Source organism: Poecilia reticulata, chromosome 9 (assembly GCF_904066995.2).
Source record: "Poecilia reticulata chromosome 9, P_reticulata-male-v2, whole genome shotgun sequence".
NCBI lineage: Eukaryota > Metazoa > Chordata > Actinopteri > Cyprinodontiformes > Poeciliidae > Poecilia > Poecilia reticulata.
Genome location: NC_088838.1, coordinates 11,628,830 through 11,649,395, shown reverse-complemented (window position 1 = coordinate 11,649,395; position 20,566 = coordinate 11,628,830). Strand labels below are relative to the sequence as shown.

The 20,566-nt window shown below is 41.0% G+C and overlaps 1 protein-coding gene across 2 annotated transcripts in view; it reads left to right on the top strand.

Moving 5' to 3' along the window:
* grk5l (G protein-coupled receptor kinase 5 like) overlaps window positions 1-20,566 on the top strand; it is a 35,453-nt gene that overhangs the window by 6,438 nt on the left and 8,449 nt on the right. For both annotated transcript variants that reach the window (XM_081610539.1, XM_081610538.1), the window contains exons 2-5: window positions 13,014-13,109; window positions 13,228-13,340; window positions 20,033-20,110; window positions 20,447-20,544. In XM_081610539.1, the coding sequence (XP_081466665.1) occupies window positions 13,014-13,109; window positions 13,228-13,340; window positions 20,033-20,110; window positions 20,447-20,544 (385 nt within the window). The remainder of the gene's footprint in view (window positions 1-13,013; window positions 13,110-13,227; window positions 13,341-20,032; window positions 20,111-20,446; window positions 20,545-20,566) is intronic.

The window sequence follows — 20,566 nt, the reverse complement described above, 5'->3', positions numbered from 1 at the left end:
CCGTCACATCCTGAATGCCACTCACACATACGTATGAGAAAACGGAGTTTGTCCACACAGGTGGACTCTATGTAGGTGGCTCTTAAATTAGTTGCGCTGGATCTTATCAGCAGTAACTCCTTATAGACTTTTTCTTCTGCTTCACGGTTAAGCACCACTTCCTGCAAGTCAAATCTCTATAAAATACCCCAGTGTTTGTGGTTGCAGCCACAGACAAAATGTGCTAGAAGTTCAAAAAGCGTCAACACTCTTGCAAGTCATAGTGAAGTCTCCTAATCCACACAAGGGGTCAAAACGTTGCCGTACAACTCCAGATCCAAATACGACAATGTTGTATTTGAGGACGGTGCGATCCTGCCTCTGGCCTGCCTGACAGGATGTTCAGATTAGCCCAAATGCTGCAGCTAACTGATTAGTTACTCTAAAGAGGTATGTGCAAAACAACAGTCATGAGGCTTTTCTCTTTACAAGCGACTTGTGTTCATGTGCTCTGAAGAGTATCTTGGAGCTGCAGCAGAGAGAGGGATGGGTGGGTGGGTGAGGAGTTGTTGCTTTATCATGTGAGGCCAGAGCAAGTCTTAGCAAGCCAAGTGAGTTTGCTTTTGTTATAGCTAATAGAAACCCAGTGAAACGTGCTGGGGATGCCGACTGGCATTGCATTTAAAGCTGCGGCGTTGATTTTTAGCGAGCCGCCTGATCCCCCACCTGCCTGCTGATGCTGATAGGAGTACGATTTATTTTACACCATACAGGCTTCTTGTTTGTCTTGTCACACACAAAGTTTCTCCCTTGCTTTAACATGGATGAAATAAAACATAATAAAAAAAAGGGCCCTGAACAGAGGTGTCTGTTGCTCCACTGGAAAGGGAAAATACCCTCATTGAAAGTTAGACATCACTAAACAGCGATTCACTCCGATACACCTCATTTGTTTCTTCGTTTCTCTCCAAAAGAGGTTCAGGTTGATTAGTAAACTCGTAGCTCTTTACAACCTCTGTGTTCTCACAACCATGTCAGGACACTCAGACTTTTTAGCTACTTGATTGCTTCACCGTTGTTTACGATCCCCATATGATCATTTTATGACTCAATATAACTCAGATTGCCAGGCCGGTTGATTCAGAAATAACTACAGATAGCATGTTGTTATCATTATCATCCTCATATAAGGGGAATGCATTTCCCTTCTATCAGGTGGCAGACTACGCAAAGTTATAGAGGCTTCACCTTTTTCCCACACCTAACTGTTCCTCTAAAGGAAGTAGTTGGTGAGAATAGGAACCTTATTTCTTTACTTTCCCCTGAAGTAAAATGTATATGATGTGACATGGAGGCTCATTTCCCATAGCTTCTCTTTAAAGTAGAAATGAGGAGTGAGCACAACATATTGAAGTTGATCTTTATATATTTATATAAATATATATTAAATATTTACAAGAAACAAGCTACTGTTCTAAGCTTGCCCATACTGTGTATGTACAGTCAGAGCAATAATCAGGTAGTTTAAAACAAGAAGAGACAACGACCAATGTTTACCTTTCCACACGCAGTGAGCACGATGGATAGGGAAGTGAAATAAAATCTCAGAAGTTAACTGTTTCACAAACTAAATATTTACTGGGGTCACCAAGTCTCTATAAGACTATCTGCAAACTGACTGGTTTGCAGATAGAATGGCACATCAAAAAAAACTTTTCTTTTTTTTAACCATCAAAAACATGTGATGGTAACTGGTGCTGGGATGTTAACTGGTCAGACAAAACTAAGATTGATTTCAGCAACAAATCCTCCCTTTGTGTTTGGTTGGAATTAAACAACCAAACATGTGGAAAAGCATCTCATGCACACTGTTATGTACAACGGAGGACCTGTGATGCTGCAGGCCTGTTTCACTTCCTAAGGCTCTGAGAAATGTGCCAGAGTGCATAGACTCTGTGAAGTAACAGGACTTTCTAAATAAATGTCTAATAGACTCAACTAGTAACTAAATGAGGTTCGTCAGTGGGCTTAAATTTACATTCTATCAAAGTAATCACAGTTACCGTATAAGACATAAATCTGATCTTTTATAAATACTTATGATATTATTTAAATTCAAATTCAAAAATACTTTATTGATCCCAAAAGGAAATAAAATGTGGCTGTAAGTCATCATTATTAAATTGCCCCCTGACCTTTGCATGAAGGTACTGTAGTTGACGTTTTACAAGATTTTCAGTGTGAGTTTGCATAGAGGGCTCTGAATATCTTGCCAAATTCAATAAATTAGAAAAGTTCCTTTATTTCAGTAGCTTAACAGGCTCAATGCAACATGAGATTGTGATAAATTACACACAGATTGATGGTTTTTAAGCCTTTATTTCTTTTAATTATGACGATTTTACACTTAAAGCAAATAAGAATGACATTAAAGGTTAGAATATTACATCACACCAGCAAAAAAAAATAAAAATCACATTTTTAATACAGAAATGTGGGTTTATTAAAAATATAATGTAAAATATACCTTATTTGCTTACCTAGAAATAACAAACAAGCATCATATGAACACCGTTTTGAACCTCTTTTAAACATGGGACTCTTATTCTGCAGCAGTATTTTTTATTTTGTTAAGCGAATCCTCTGTAGCTGAAAAAGCTGAGGCCTTACCTGAGTTACACAGATGCTGTGAAGCAGCGAAGAGTCCAAGGTACCTACTTCTCCATCGGCACAAGGCTCGCTGTGTTTTGAGTAGGAGTGTGACTCATTTTTTCTTGAGTGAAAAAAAAAAAAAAATCAGCTCTCTGGCTCCTACTATCTCTATTGTTATTCCCACTTCTACCCACACATACAGTATACGTAACTCATCTGGAAGCAACAAGTTCACGCCTGTTCTCCGGGGGTTTTGTGGAGTGGCATTCTGGGAAATACAGGAAATAATTGAAGAAGAAGTGGACAGGATGGGTTTACAAAGCAGCGCTAATGCAGAAACGTTTGAATTTCCACCAGTTCGTTGCCGAGGCAGTCGAAGAACGCATGCGACAACTCAACCAGAAATCTCTTTTGTCCATTGTTTGACTGTGGGTGATTGCTTACCCTGCAATTTCTCTCTCCCTTTTTTTCTTTCCTGTTTGCGTCTCTACTGGCATATCTCAGTAATGGATTGGCCCATGAATATTTTATGTGCCATAATCAAATAATCAATGCTCTAAGTTTTCAACTTCCTGAATGATGGGCAAAATGCTGGACAGTGCAAAACGTCTGACAGTAAATGTCCTGCAAAAACACAAGGATTTCATAAATGATTCAACTGTTTAGCTCAGCAGTAAACTGCTGGTGTGTTTCAGAAAGCAGAACTAGGCAGACCGATCCGTTCAATAAATTAGAATAGTTTGGAAAAGTTCATTTATTTCAGTGGAACAGATTCTATAGTATGGACTTTCATCACTATATTTTTTGGTAGTACTGTGACCATGAGAAAAGCTATGGTAAAAACTACTAAAAACTACTAAAATCTCATTAAGTGTCACTTAATGTTTCATTTCATTTGGGCACCTTCCTTCAGTTGGACTATTGTTTCTGTCTCTGTGTGTCACTGATCCATTAGTTAGACTGTCATGAGTCAATCCACGTCCTCTCAGTTCCACTCCAACCCAGCAGAGGGCCCTAAGCAGACTGTCTACTTTACACACGTGAACTCCTGTTTTAGGTTTCGATTTGGAGCCAATTTTTCTCTCTTGCTTTAATTCTCTGTGTCATAATTTCAAGGTTTCAATAACTTGCCTCTGAGATTTTGGTCCTTATTGACGTGAAATCGTCACTCGGTTACTGCAGATGTATTGACTGAACGTTGATTATTCTTTGTTTAATTATGACCTGGTGTCTGTGGAAACGATTGGTGTCATGTTTTTGAAGGAACCAAATTGAATTTGTTTGATCTTTGTGGCGTGATGCGTTATCCCGCTGGAAGTAGCCATCAGTCTAGTGGTACATTGAGGTCACACAGGGACTGACATGGTTCAGTAACAACACTCTGGTGGGCTGTGGTGTTTAAACAATGTTCAATGGTAGTAAGGGGCACAAACTGTGCCAAGAAACTATCCAGCTCATCGTTACACCACCAGCAGTAGTCTGAGCTATTGGACGAGGCAACGTTTTTCAAACCATTCTTCCCATCCTCCTCTGACCTTTGCTGGTGCTGTTTCTCTTTTTCTAAGCATTCTCTGTAAATCAAAGAGATGATTGTGTGTAAAAAACAAACAAACAAAAAAACCCGTCATCTGGGTCTGAAATACTCAGCAGCCATTCTGGCACCAACACTCATGCCATATTCAAATCCAGCTACATGTCGCTTTCATCTTGATTCTGATGCTGTGATTAAGCTTGCTCAGAGTTACTGTCATCTGATTGGCTGATTTGCTTTTTGTGTTAGCAAGCAATCGGACGAATGGGATTGCTCAGGCTGAACCTGGGTGTGTGTATTCCTCAGTGCTTACAGTGGCGTGGCTATTAGACCCGACATTGCTAAAACGCTGTAAATCCCCCTTTAATTTGAGGCCTTCTATGAGCTTCTAACAACAAACATGAACAACAACAACAACAAAAAAATGCAGCTGAGTAAGAAGCAAGTTTCCCCTGAAACACAGACAATTTTAAAAATGCTGATCCCAAAGAGTTTAAACTCGCGTAAGGAGACAACAGGCTCCTAAAAAAGGTTTTTATTATTTCCTTCTTTCAAAGAATGTTGCCCTTTAGGGACGAAAGGACATGAAATAACAACAAAGGAATGACACAAGTAACAAACTGTGTGTGTGGGAACAAATAGGGAAGACGGAAACAACTTGAGTTGGACACATAATCACTTTAACCTTTATTTTTATTTTTTTTGGAGGGAGGGGCTTTTTGCTGCTCTTATGAATGTTTTTTCCATGAGGTTGATAAGTCTGTTTCGCTTCCCTCACTTTTGAGGGCTTTCCTCAGTGAAACTGGAACAAATAAAATAAATAAATAAATAAATAAAGATCATCCTTTGGGATGACGGAGTCGTACCATTCACAGTATGAAAACACTCAAAGGTGAGCAAACAACACAACACCTTGTTAGAGTGAAGAAGCAGCCTATTAAGGCTGGCCTCATATGGACTATGCTCAGTCATCCCGGACCTTTATGGATGAACAAACAGTGTGTATTACCCAGCATGCCCTGAGCGCTGTGTTTGGTGTGTGTGTGTGTGTGTAGTCCTTTGATCGGACAGCCCTACGTGTTATATGATTTCTGTCTATTCCATGCCCTCCACCCCCACCATAACATTCCAGATTTTATTTATAGAGCAGGAAACTCTGGGCACCTGACTGTTCCCAGACAGGAAATGTACCTAGCCTTCTGCAATGCTTTTATGACATATTTTTCAGCCTCGCATGCAAGTTTTCTCCCTCAACTTCTTCCTGCTTGAAGATGACACTGCCTCCCCATCCCCGGAGTTCGCAAACTGGTTTGACCACCCAACTCTGTGTTAACACACTGCCACCGCTGCTGCCCTTGAGCCAGCCACTATTTTTAGCTCCGGTGTTTACAAGGACATAAGGGCAGGATAATAGGCACAGCTGTGTAGTTTTTCATAAAGCTCTGAGCAAATATTGCATCTGAGGGGCAATATGCTACCCACTGCCTGAATCATGCGTCCCTCTGCCACATGAGTGGTTTTCGTCCCAAACGCAGCCACATTGTTCCAGTTAGATTTGGTCGTCCCTTTAACTCTATGGGAAAGCAGCTGTGCGCCAGCGTCCATACAGCTGATACCATCTCCTCTTTATTGTCCGTGACTGATTCTGAGTTTATGACCTCCTCACTTAAGTGGATTACCATGTGAGCACCCCCTCCGCCGCCTCCTCGCCCCTATGCTGCCGAAAGAATGGCCTGGTGTCACCAGGTAGACGTCGGACGTCACGGACCGCTGCTTTTCGCAGATGCTCCGGCCAAATCATCCCGTTGTTATTACGGATCGTAATGAGGGATACGTGGATGGAGAGGCTCATTGAGGATGGTAATAATGAGGACCCCGGGCAGAGGCAGCAGCATGACATCATGCTGGAACAGGTCAACAAAGAGCGTCTTCCTGCTATAGTCCTCCCCTTCGGCTCAGGTCTGGCCAACGTTTCCTGCAGCTTCCTGTGGCACTCACACCACACACACTTGGAGCGCTTTACAAAAAAAAACAAAAAACTATTTGATAATCAGGTTTTGTCAAGCGCAGTGTTTTGCTAAAGTATTCACAGTCCTTGAAATATTTTTTTTGTCAACTTACAGCCTCAAAATTCAGTGTAAGTTTATTTTTATTTTATGTAAAAGACCAACAGAAACCATAGCATAATTGTAAAGATGTTTTTTTTTGTTTTTTTTTTTAAACAAAGATGTAAAAATGTAGAGTGCATTTGTAATCAGGTCACTGAAATTACAGCCACATGACCTTTGGAGTGTTACTCACTCCATTGTTGTTTAGGGTCATTGAATTACTGGGAGGTGAACCTTTACTTCCTGCTCATGTCTTCTGCAGCCTCTAACAGGTTTTCTCCTAGTATTGCCTGCATTTAACTCTGTCCGTCTTCCTACGAACTCTGTCTAGCTTTGCGTCCCTGCTGAAACGAAGCATGATGGTGCCACCACCGTGTTTCACTGTGGGCACTGTGGTGTGTTCAGGGTGTAGCTCATATTCGTAATGTTCAGAATCAGATTAATCTTTATTTCCACTGTTACAATAGCAATGAAAGAAACAGTTTGGCACTTCTCAATGGCAGCAAAATAAATTATAGTAAGAAAAAGAATATCAAAGACACATGCAAAATCAAAAAGTACATAAATACAAATTAAAAGTCAGTAGTATTTTATATCTAAAGTGCCGTGTGCTTTGTTCCAGAACATAGCTTATTGTTGTGTTTGAATGCTTGTGGGTAAAAACTGATGTTGATCAATTATTATTTTTTTCCCTCACCTAAGCTGTGAATGTTTGCAGCTCTGCCAGAGTTTCCCTGGGCCTGCTTGCGCAGCCCGTCGGTTTAGGTGGATATTCCTGTTTTTGTAAGTGTAGGGTTAAACCACAAGCTGCTTGCTGTTTTCCTGGGTCTTCGTAATCGTACTTGTTCTCCAATAAACCTCAGAGACCTTCAGAGAACAGATCGATTTACTCTGAGATTGACACTATCTCAACTCAACATAGGAAGGTTAGTAGCACTTATAAATGAGTCTGGACAACAAAGTATGCAGGACTTGTGCAGATGGGTTTAAATGCTTAGAATAAATTGGTTCTCTGCAGGAAAATATTATTATTATTTACCTCTGGTTGCAGAACACTCACTCATGAAATGTTACACAGCACAGGAAAAAAAACAGCACAATCTAAAAAGGTGTGATTTTTCAACTCGTGTCTTCTGCTCTGACTTGCCAGCGGCGGACTGATATTTGACGCTTTTGTCATCTAGATGCTTCTTGTGATATAGCAAAAGCGGTGCGTTGCTCAGAATCTCTCTGCGGATCCCTGACACACAGGAAGAGGATGTTGTTGAGTGCCAACGCAAGCTCTTTTGTCTTTCCTTGATGACTTACTCGTGCATTTTTCATCCATGCTTTGCATTTCGAGAACAGCTCCCCTCTTAACCCGTAGGTCCCATGCAAATGCATTTCTAAGAAACGCGCAGTTGGACGCTGTGGGAGGGAAGGGAGAGAGGAGAGCGAGCGAGAACAAAGACGTTTGAATCAGTGTCTGGTTGCTTTGGTAGGCCTCAACGTTGCCAGTACCTCGCTGACCACCAGAGGATGACTCAACCACGACGCCGACATTTAACAGCTTAGACAGAGGAGGTGATGTGAGAAGAAGCGAAAGTTGGATCATTACAAAAGGGATGATTGGTTTGTTTGTGAACAAAACGAGGGGGTCAGCGCAGGCAGGAGATGAGTGCAGAAATCGACCAAAAATCCTTCTCGCTTTTTGCACGGCGTGGGCGTAGAGAGTAGCTCACGAGGTACTCGCAGCGCTCCGCTCTACCGGTGCGTTCACGGCGCATTCTGCTGCAGCTGTTGCTGTACGCTGGGTTTTACAGTGCGGCTCTCAGGATGTGGTTTTCGTCTCGATGGCCATGCGAAAATCCAACTTTACGCTCGGGGCGGAGGCCAAGTGGAGGTGGGCGTGGCTTAGGCTAGCAGCCTCAGATCCTTTTAAGTGTCAACACTTTAGGAACATAACCTCACAGCTCAGCAGTTGTTTCTGAACGTGCGAATGGACGGGCCCTGCAGGACGCTCTGTCTTGGTTAAATCGAGCGGGAGGACATTGCTGCAGAAAGGTCACGATAACGACACGCAGATGTTTGGGATGCCGGTAACCCCCACCCACCGGTTCGTCACCCCCTCCCCCCGAACCCCCCCGGTGTTGTGCCAGACTGTTGTCGTTCCCTCTCTGACCTTACATTTTGCTGCACTTGACGTGCCTCGGTGATGTCAGAGCTGCTGAGCAGAAACATAAATAAAGGGCGGCAACCGCACTGTGTGCATGGAACAAATTAGGCCGACAAGTTCCTGTGTGGAGGGAATCCACAGAGCGGCGCATATTTCAGCTCAAGTGTAACTGACAGGCCATGAGAGAGCAAAACGGTTTAATAAAGGAGGAAATAAACAGAGCGCCAAGACAGGATGGTTTATAGACTTTTACAAGCACATTCATGCTGTTAGTAGCCTGGTTTTTATAAGCAGGGCCCCAGAGTTCCTGGTAGTCTTTACATTGACTAAAACATATGGATGTTGTTGGGGGTGGGGGGTTTGTCTCTGCTTTTTAAATAAAAATCCTTGTGGTTCTTTTTCTGTTGACATAACTAATTCTTTTGTAAACTTCCTTCAATGTCTAATTTCTCATTTCCTGCCAGCATATTTTCCCCTTCGTTGGCCAGATATGCATCAGGGATACAACGAGAATTAGGTATGGTTTGCAGTAAACACAAAAAAACATTTAAAAACAAGATTGTTGACATTATTGTTTTTCTTTTTTACGGGTGTAGCATATTATAACATCTATTATTACATCTACAAAATTAGCATCAGAAATCAGAATTAGCTTAATTCACCGTGTTTGTGCACACAAACAAGGAATACGACTCAAAGATTTTGAACTAAAATATAAAATTTGCATATAAATTGAGGGGACATTTCTAATTTAACATAGATTAGAAAGCATTTGAATTTTTTTTCTTCAAAACGTTTTTGCTTAAAATATACCTGATTCTTATTCTTTATAGATTATATTAGCGCATTAATTAGTTGTGACTGTTTACTTGGGGAAACCCGTTTAATGACAGCATTGTCTTAACAAAAGTGACGTTTTTTGCTCCAAACCATGAATGTCAATATATCTTTTTTTTAAGCAGGCAAAATAGTAACACTATCTAAAACTTTAACTTGATGCCAGTAAGACATAAACAACATAACTTAGAAACGGAGTAAAATGAGTAATATTTGCATGTTTGCAGGTGAGGTTGGGTTCCTTTTCATATACATACTTATAACTCTTATTAAAAAAAAATAGTTTGAATCAGCTGATCAGCTGATCAATATTCTGTTGGTAAGATATGCTAATGGACTGCCAAGTGGCTTGGGGAGTGTTGTATGCCAGTAAATTAGGGAAAATAAGGTCCAGTGACTGAATGTTACATATGTGTTTTATTCATTTTATCAATATTCATGTAATTACTATGCGCTACTTTACCATAAATCAAAAGTAAAGCATGCTATGATATACAGAAAATGGGATCTCAAAATCATAACAAGCAGAAGTAAATAGCTTGCATTGCAGAGTCCCTCGCTAAGCTGGACGCTAACACGTTGGACAATTCACATCAAGGCAAAAGATGCTGACATGAATTTTCTTATCTCTTGTCAGATCTTCTGTTTTGTTCCTGTTTTTCTCCAAAGTGAAGGTGGAGCTGTAATCGCTGCAGTTGTTCTCCACCACTGACAATAGGCAAGCACAGACAAAGACAATACACAATCATCACCTCCTCTTGCTCTGCGGTCAGAGATCTGAAAAGGAGTTAAACCACAAAACGACCTGCAGTTCTGGGATTTGCACGTTAGGACGTAGTTATTCGGGCCGTCCGGTCTTTAGATTCTAAGAGTTGTTTAAAATGTGCAGCAGATTTTAATATTTATTAGATTGTTTTTAACACACATCTTCCTCTCTACGTCCTCCTGATGATTTAACAGCTTGTAGAATCGCTTTCAGTACTAATAACTTGAAGTAAGTGTTTTCTAGAAGACTTTATCAGTCACTCACATCTTTGTAAAGAAAACTTTCAGCTGGTTTGCTATGCCTGACCAGGTAGATCTATTCTGCTGATGTTTGTTAATGCACAGCTCCCTTGAGGTTAAGCTGTCAAACAAGTGGCCTTAAATGCAACTCTAGAATATTTTGGTATAAGATACACCTGTCTTATGGCTGCCAAATCATTGCACTTTCTCCACCTTGTTTAATAGTATAATGTGCTCATATTGATGCTGGTCTCCTCTTTCCAGAAGACACAGTTTAGGAAGTCTTTCAGTTTATTCAGGTGCAACTTTGCGAACGTCCTCCTGACAATCCCAACTTCCTCTTAGTTTTATTAACTGTATTAACATTTTTTTAAATCTTTAATTTCTCAAAGCAAAGCATGATCTAAACTTGGGGTGAATCTTTAGGTTCCTCAACTCCTGAAAAGATTGATAGTTAAGAAAAAATGTCTCCATATCTAAATAATTTTTCTCACTGTAGAGTAACAAGTCTGAGATATTTTGGAAATGGCTTTAAACCCCTCGTGTTGAGCACCTGCACGCTCCAGACCAGCCAGTTAGCAGAATGACTTCTTTCGTAGAGGAAGTCACACTTGCCAGTAATGAATTGATCGAGAGTGATAAATGTCACTGAAACAGCAAGGGTGAACTTACTTTTCTAGGCAAAGCTTTTCTATTTTAGTTTTGCTTTTGCTTTGTAAACAACAAAAAGAGAACATTTAATGAAATCAGCTTTATTATGACCTGACAGATAAAACCCTGCAGCTGAAAGAGGTTGTGCTATATAGTGCATTTTGTGAAATGTAAAGGAACCTTAAACAAAAAAACCTGCTTGTTTTATTCAGGCAGAAGAACTGAATTTGGAGGAGCATTAATGGGCAGATGAGAAAGAGGAGGAGAAGATGAAAATAAACAAGTTCAGGGCGCAGCGAGAGGGAAAGAAAACAGGACACGGACAGAAAAAGGAGGAACTGCATTATTTGTGGTTGTCTCGGCATTGTGTACACTTTGAATGCCTGGGTGGAACCGCCGGTGTTTAGTACAATTATTTAACACGACGCTGACCCGCGGCAGGAAATCTGTGCCGTTTGGTGGACCCTCTTATTTGCGGACGCCTAACAGTAGCGCAAGCGCACTCGTTTTCATTTTAGCGGTCCCCCCGTGGGGAATGACCTTCTCCATTCACTGTACTGCTGTGTGTGTTTTGGCTGACATTATGTTTTTAATAAAAGAGATTAAAATGCTTTGCTACGGAAAAGTATATATATATATATATATATATATATATATATATATATATATACACGTAGCATGTTTGGTCTACGGTAATGTTGATGAGGAGCAGATACTAGAGGTTAATGATTATCTCAGGGGGCATTTAGACTTCATTTATTAAGACATTCTTCCTCCATGTTTGCTCATGACAATATGGCTACTCTGCTGTTGTGAGGTTTTCTTATGTAAAGAAAAAAAAAACTACTGAACATGAGGAGATCCTTTCAAGCTAGCAAACATCTTGTGCACTAAATTTACAAGAAGTAGAAATTATAGCGTCCATTAGATGCTGAAAAGAATTGTTTTTCAGTTCTGTGCAGAAATGTGTTGTTTTAGCTGCTTTTTTGTGTCTTTTAGTGTGGCAAAGCCACTCTGCTACACTTTCACGTTCCCTTAACCTGCTGAGAAATGTAGACATCCCCCACAGTAAGATGCTGCCACCACCATGTTTCACAGTGAGCGCTCCGAGTGGCTGTAATGTGACAAAATGTGTAGTGTAGAGAGTCGGAAGTTCGCTACAAATGATCTAACTTTCACAAACTAAAGTGTGTGTGTTTCACCCAATATATTGCGGCAGTAAATTTGGGGTAAACAGATGTGCTCGAGGCAGCAGGAACGGAAAAGATGAAAACACGAACGCAAGCAGGAAGGATTGATGGGAAAACTGCGAAAGCTTTCACTCACAGGCTCCGGCATGACGTAGTGCCTCTCGAATTCCTGAGTTATTACTTAAAGATGTCTGCTTGTCGTTTCCTCTCTTGCTTTCCAGCGCTCAGTGCCTATCGCGCTGCCTAAACCCGATGCAGCAGCAAATGGAGACAAATGCTTGTCAGCTCATTGGAGCGGTCGTAGCGTGTGAAGAAATTCCAATTGGAGAAGGCACATTTCACTGCAAATTATGTTTTATTTAATCACGGCGTACGAGACAAACACGATTGTGATTCGGTCTGGATTTAAGACGTGGAAGCGGCCAAATATGAGAAACAAATTGGATTATTGAACGCCGCCGCCAAACACTTCCCCCCTTAGATGTCTGATGATTGAGGGTGACGGAATCCAGTCAGGCTCAGTCCGGAGACTTTGGTTCCAGGACTTGGTCAGAAACAGACTTTCTGTCTGAGCGAACACACACACACACACACACACACATACACACACACATACACAGTTCCCACTTTCAGGGAAGCTTCTGAGTAAGGAGGAAAGTCAACGGAGAAATTTACAGAGGAAGCGAGGCGTAATCTATGAATTATATATACGCTCTGAGACTATGATTTCATTCAGGGGAAAGCCCATTCTCTAACCCCCACTTTCTCCCACTCCTGTTAGGCATTAGTCCACGGCTCTGTTCCCTCACTAGTAAAAGTTAAGTCCGTGACAACTTTCTGAAGTCGTTTTAATGTTTTTTCCCCCTCTTATCTATGTGTGTGTGTGTGTGTGTGTGTCGCCACAGGTGGAGGTGGAAAACGGAAAGGCAGGAGTAAAAAATGGAAGGAGATCCTTCGCTTTCCTCACATAAGCCAGTGTGCTGAACTGGGAAAAATCATCGGTAGGTTCTGGTGCTCTCTCCTGCTGTGAAGAGGGTGTGTTTGGCTGTTGGGGTTTCCGAATGCTCCGTGTTAAAGTTGTTTTCTTTTTTTATTTATTATTATTTTATACTTTTGCAGAGAGGGATTATGCCAGCATCTGCGACAAGCAGCCTATTGGACGGCTTCTCTTTCGTCTTTACTGTGAGACCAAACCCAACTTGCAACGATGCATCCAGCTGCTGGACGCAACGGTACGCATGGACACACATTTAAAGGGCTTTTTTTTCCCACTCCAGGTTTTCCTTCATTAATTGATTTATGTAGAAAAGGAAAAAAAAAAAAAAAGGAAAGTACAAATGTAAGCACATTGAGGTTTTCAACCTTTCAACATTGCCTAAATTTTTACTATTAATCCTTTCATGTATTTCTTATTTTTAATAAGGCTTTCTTTACTTTTGTTACCTTAGAAGTGCTTTGTGAATGGATGGAGCTAAACATGCCCTCTGCTGCCTCAATCGAAGGCTGGGTGTAGAAAAGGCTTTCAGTCTCAAACTTTGCAGTAAGAAAATGTCTCTTTACATAGAACAATCCAGCCCAGGCATTTGAGATGATCAAACATAGCGTGGGTTCTCTTAAAAAAACACATGGAAGTAACCTTTTTGCTGAGGAATGAAGGTTTTGCTAACCTACGAACTGATTCAAAGAATCTTTTAGTGTAGAAGTATTAGGGTCAGATTTGATTACGCTGAATATTTAAGATAAAGAGTTAGAGTTGCACAACAGCGGCCCAAATTCCTTAAAAAGTAAAAAAAAAAAATGTCTTTCACTTAGTGTCAATAGAAAGAGCTGATGCAAATACTAACTTCAGTTTTGTTAGCAGCTAATTGTTAGCCAGTGGCTTTAGGATTTGTCCCTGTAATTCACCCTTTCTTATCAAACGTTAGGAGCACTCACTCCACGACGTCATCATCTGGGTTGTCAACTGTTAACTCTTTGTTCCCCATTAGACCTGTAATTTGCTTTCCTGTGTGAGTGATTATCACTTCAAGTGCCAAGGCCAAATTGACATCCTCAATAAATAAACGAGGATATGATTAAAAAGTGCATGGATAAAATGTTCTTTAGGTTTTCCAGTGACTCCAGGTTTGGGGAAAATGGAATGCCAGCCTCCAATCCCAGTTTTCTGTCAAAACGTCATGTACTTTTCTGCTTTTAAAATGTCATTGAAATCATTAACTTATTGTTGACAGTGGTGGGTCAGTTTCTGATTGCATAGTTCTTTAAATCTGAGCTGTGGCAGATTCAGGACAAAAGGTGTGAAGTGTCCTAGTGAAGGTCAAGGTAGGTGCAAGGCCACAGGACTTTCACATCACCTTCTAGGGTCAAGTCTGGACTGATCAGCGCTCAAATCCTGTTTGACAACACTAGGCTGTTGGGAAAGACTGCAATTGTGAGACAAACTTAATTTTGTGGGCCCAGTGTAGACAAGACAGTCAAGAGTTTTCTGAAAGAAGGTTAAATTAAAATAAAACTGCTATACAAAATGAATGAAAATTGAAAACTAAAAAGACAAAAACAACTGAAGAATTATTTTTTTTCTTACTACAAAATAAGGGCAACAAAGACACGGGGTGAAGCTCAAAGCATTTGCCCTCATATCTGGGAATTATAATAATATCTTAGGCTAAAACAGCGGCTGAATAGTGCTTTGCAAGACAGACTTTTTCTGGTTACACCCCCAACGATTAATGATTACAGAGGGATATTATGTTGGGTTGTTGTTGCAGGAAGGAGCATTCTGTTTTATACGTCCTCACAGTAAAAGAGCTGAAGAAAGCTCCCGTGGAGCTGCGATGCTACTTCTGCTGTGTCTGAAGTCTGCCATTCAGTCTGAAACCTGATGAAATGTTTTCCTGCAGACACGTCTTGGTGGAGGGCAACGCTGCATCTCTGCACATGCAGACACAGACTGATATGCCATTGCCATTATGTACTTATCAGCGTTTTTGTTCTTAGTCTGTTTTTGTATACCAGGGATCTCATGTTTCACATAGCGATGACTTAAAGAATTTAAACTTCCTCCACTACACTCCCCCTTTCTGGAGCTTCGTCACCACCACGATGTTTCCTCCTCAGCCCGTTAGGGATCTGGCAGTCCTATTTTGAATGTTTGTTGAACTTTGGAAAGTTCAGTCAGCTGCTTCTGCTTGTAAACAACTTTCCCGTTGGCATGGTTATTCGTCCTATCAGGTTCTCCAGACATAAAACCCCACTGGATGTAGCTCAGGCTAGCACAGAGTCCGTGTAATGAAAAAGAAATCCTTCAGTGGAAAGTTAAATCAAGCAGCGGAGCAAAGATAAACAGAATGTTACAAGAATTAATGCAGTAGATACCAGCATGGAGCCACACTAGGAATTTTCTCTCGAATGCTAATGGCGGAGGGGGAGAGAGTGTTTACAAGAGTGGGTGAAATGTGTTGCAAGTCTGGAGTGAAATATCGGTGCTAAAATTGTTATATGTAACAGTATTATATTAGAACAGGATTGAATTAGTTGCTTAGGTAGGAATCTGAAAATGAACTGGACTGATATTAATCAGATCTGAATTGTCTTCGAGAAGGAGTTGGTTTCGAATATTTGCCATTCACAACTAATTGTCGGAAAGAGCCGGATCTTCTTAAAGAGACAGAGGCCCGACAATCTCAAATTTCTTTTACGTCATGTTTGACATATACAGCAGGCGAAGGCAGCATGGATAGTTGATTTTACTATAACTAAGTGTGTGGAATATGCACAACACTTCCCCTTTAAACTGCTTGTGACCATTTCTGTAAAGGACAGCAAAAGACAAATGTTATCTGAGTTGAAGAAAAAAAAAAAACAACAACAGCGTCTACATGTCAGTCAACAAACCAACTATTTCAGTGAACTATTCTGTTTGCATTGCAGGTCAACAGAACTTTGGCTACTCAAACAGGCAGATCTCCTGGTCGTTTACCTCCCCTCCCAGCCTCGCACTCCCATTTCTCACTCCTTGTCTAGACTAAATACCTCCCACATGACACATTTAAGTCTTTATCTATCAACACCCAGAATATCTATGTGGGACATGTGACAGGACAGAAAGGACATCATTGTTTCCCCGATCCCAGAACACCCCTTCTCCCTTTCCCTGCTCTGCCTTCTTGTAACTACCTACTCCAAAAAGCGACCACCTCCACGAGGGGGAAACCACTCACACACACTCATCCCAAACACATGCCGGGGCTAATTCTGCACTCGGCCCATGTGACGAACTCTGACGCTGCGCTCATCGTTGGGCATTATTTGTGGCACTCAATAAGCCGGGTCTGAGTGCGGCTACGGCCAAGCGGATCCTTGTGCATCGAGTGATTAAATAACACCACTGCGCGCTCTGAGCGGTTTTGAGGCTCGCTCGGCATGTTACGCAATCTAGTCGATGTGCAATTCAGAAAATTTTATAAACAAGTGGGCAATTAGCGGGAAAGGAAAATGAGGAGGAAAAAGCTTGAATGTGTGTGTGTGTGTGTGTGTGTGCGTGTGTGTGTGTGCGTGTGTGTGTGTGTTTTTTTTTTTTAGTGCTTAGGGAATGTACTCTGGGGGCTTCCAGAGAACCATCCTGCATCACAAGAGGGTGTGTGTGTGTATGTATGTGTGTGTGTGTGGGGGTGTGCGTGTGTGAGTGTTGGAACCCTGCTGGTTCCAAAAAGCCAAAGGGGCGTCTCCTTTCCCCTTTGGCTGACCCCCCCACCAGCAAAGGGTGGGAGTCAGACCGCTATTTTACTCTTGGTTCAAGTGCCTGTTTGTGTGTTTGTCAGATGAATGTGTGTGTATCATCAGTGAAACTTCTGTTAACAGTCACTATTCTTCTTCTGTGTTTCTTTGTGTACAATAGATATTTGTTACAGTTTTTTTTTCTCATCAGTTGCTTTGTGGTGTTTCAACTGAGCTCTTGGCTTTTGTGTGTATGCCGTGAATGCGCGCGCGTGTGTGTCTGTGTGTGTGTGTGTGCGTTTTGTAGTGGAAATCTGGTGACGCTGGTGTGACACACTGTGACACTCCAGGACCTCAAGGAATCCCACCGTGTTTACTGCCGGATTGCCAGGCAACGCCGACCCATGCTGGAAAAAGCCCAGCAAGTAGAAAGGCCAGGGCCAGTTTGCATCACGGACGCCATGTTGCGTTGCCCTGTCCCTCCGCAGAAGTTGAAAGCGCTGGCTGGGAAACGCATCAGAGCGCTTTCACGTTGCTGCCTTTGCGAAATGTCTAGCGGACAATTGCCTGTTTTTCTCAGTAAAAAGAGCAGAGGAGCAGCGTATGTTTATGTGAATGAGACTGTCAGATGCAGAGTCAGAGGTCTTTTTCACAGAAAAACAGCATTTGCTTCATCCAGGATTCTTCTGTATTTTTGATGGACAAACTTCACACTTTTCCTGACTCAAATTTTCATGCTGCTCGGACATTTGGTGCGACTTTAAAATATGAAATACAAATGTTCACAGTGAATTTATGATAATTGACAGGCTTTACATATGGCATCAACCAAAAGCCAAAACTTAAATGAAGAAATTGAGGTGGCAATTTCGGACAGACACAAATAGAGACGTACAGAAGGAAAGAAAGACATCAGGAGATGAACCTAATGACTCGTTTTTTTTTCCCGTACTTATGGACACTTGGAAAAGAACATTTCAGACTTTTCCGAACTGTGCAGGAACCTTAGATCCACTAAAGTATGTATTAAAAATCTAATTTATGGAAGTGAAAAGTTAGCTTTTTATTTGACTTGGGTAACTTCACTTGCACATCTGGTTTTTATCTTTTTGCTCTTTCACATTCACAAGTCCATTTCATCCATTCACATAGACACATTTACACAACAAGGTCACGTTTTCTCTGAGTTTCCTGCCGTGGTTCATGATTATATCCTGATTCTAATTAGCTCATTGTTCTCACCGGTGCTGCTACCTACATAAACTCCGGCTCTGCATTCAGTCATTTTAATGTTGTCTGTGATCAACCCCTGACTCAGGCTGAGAAGGGTCGTGGTTGATATCCTGATTGTGTATCTGGCCTGTTTCTTCTCTTCTGACTGCCTCACCTTTCTGACTGCATTGAGTGTTTTTCTGACAGATGTCTATCACAGCCTCACAGATTTTGAATTTGTCCTAACTCTTTCTGTTGCCAACCTGGACTACTTACGGTTACAGTGATTATTCACTTTCCCATGGAGAAAACTGGGCTTTGTGTTCTCCACGGCTTCATCCCTTTTTGATTTTCAGTGCATAGACTTCTCTGCTCTGTCGTGTGGGTGGAACAATCCCGATAAACTTACCCTTTTCCTTTCTCACACCGTCAAAGCTTGAGGTATTCCAGACAATCAAGATCCGATTCTCTGAAGATTTGATTTCCGTTTTGGGTTCATATTATACATCCCAATATTTTAGTTGGAAGCGATATCTGACGTAGTGCTCATTTAGCATGCGATACCCTCAAACACACAACTTCCAAATAGCCACATAATTAATTTACAATCATGAGACCAAATGAAGCATAAAGGATTTAAATTACCCATTTGACCTGGTGGTTTTTAAAGAGTATTTGATTCATATGAGAAACAAGTTTAATGATTTTTGAAGTAAAGAAGTGAATGCACTTGTTTGAAATCATGGAGGATTTTTTCTTTCTTGTTCATTCATTACAAAAATGACACATTTAGGCCCAAATACAAGCAGATTGGTTATATTAACAAATTGCACCACGTGCTTTTTGCAATCATTAACAAGTGTTTTTGCTAAATTCTGGCTGAATATCTGACCACTCCTGATGATGGCTAGAAGGTTTAGTTCATTCAAAGTGATTTGTCTGATATGGAGAAAAAACCCCTTATTCAAATTACATACACCGAAGCCTGACTGAAATTCGCAGATGTCCACATCAGTCAGTGTTAATACCTTCTAGAGAGAGTTTCATAGTAAGACAAGTGGAAGAGTAAGTGAGCTGTTTAGTCTCAATGACGATGAAAATTTGAAGGACTGCTAAGCATGGTAGTGGTAGCATAAGGCTGAGGGTTTGTTTTGCTGCTAGTACTACTGAATATGCACAGAATCCCACAAAGTTGATTGAAAATAAAAGAGCAGGACTACCTCCAAATTCTTCACATCCAAGTTTCTAAAATCTTGGACAAAAAACTGGATGTTCTAATATGATATTGAACCCAAAACCTCTTTTTTAAAAATATGTGGAGGATGATTAAAAGCACAATCTCTTCCCAGGAAGCCAGCCAATTTAAATGTGTTTCTGCCGTTTCGTATAATAAGAGTTGTTAAATATCAGAAGAAAACTGTGCCAGGACCTCGTCTGCATGTTTCTTCAGGACGTTTATACAAAATGTTAGTTGGGAGTGTATGTCTAATTTTGAGTATAAGCATTAGGAAAGATTAACAATAAAATTAAACTTATTTTTCTTTTTGAATCCTTTGAAATAATATAATGTCAGATCACTTCAACCTTAAAAACAGAACTGTGCAGGCAAGTTATTAAAAAAGAAATTAATAACATGCCAACGATCGTATCTGCAATGTTCTTATGCAAACTCTTTAAACTTATCTAAAACTACTTTGGCGGTTTTTAATGTTTTTTTGTTTTGTTTTTTTTACTGTTTCCACGACACCGTGCAATAGGCCTCTTTCTATGAGAGTTCTTCAGAAACTCAACAGACGTGCTGTTTTTTACTTTCTGGTAAAAACCTAAGTCATTAACAGGCCTGGTCATGATTCTACCTGTGATAGTCATGCTACATGAAATGTGGCCTCACAGAAAATGTCAGCACAGAATAATTTTGATAAGAAAGTGCAGCACAAGTCGTGACCATGACATTGCTCACGCTTCTGTTTTGCATATGTGTGTGTGTTTTTTTTAGGAAGACTATGAGGTTACACCTGATGAGAAAAGAAAAAGCAGGGGGGAGCAAATCATCAAGACCTTCCTTTCAAAACAAGTAAGTTTCCCTACCGCGTGTTTTCATACCTGTCCATCCTTTGAGGTTGACACTTTACTGCAAAAGGGAAACTTATTACCTTCGACAGAGGTTGACATGGTTGTCATGAGGGGGAACAAAAAAAGAATCGGAGGCAAAAATGACAGAAATAACGTGATGGTTTAAAAATGAAACGCACTCGTTAAATCTATCATAAATTAAACCAAACACACACGATTGCAGGCCATCGTGACCAGATTTCTCCTTATCTTGAAGTGTTGCATACATTAGGAGGTGATGGATTTGTGTGGATCTGTGCATACTTGTGACTGTGTGTGTTTACATGTGTTGATGCAGTCACCTCAGCGAGTAGACATAGCCGAGGTTTTTGCAGAGCAATGCAGAGAGAACCTGGAGCTCAGTCCATGTAAGGAGATCTTCAGCGACTGCCGCAAGTGAGATGCCATTTACTCACTC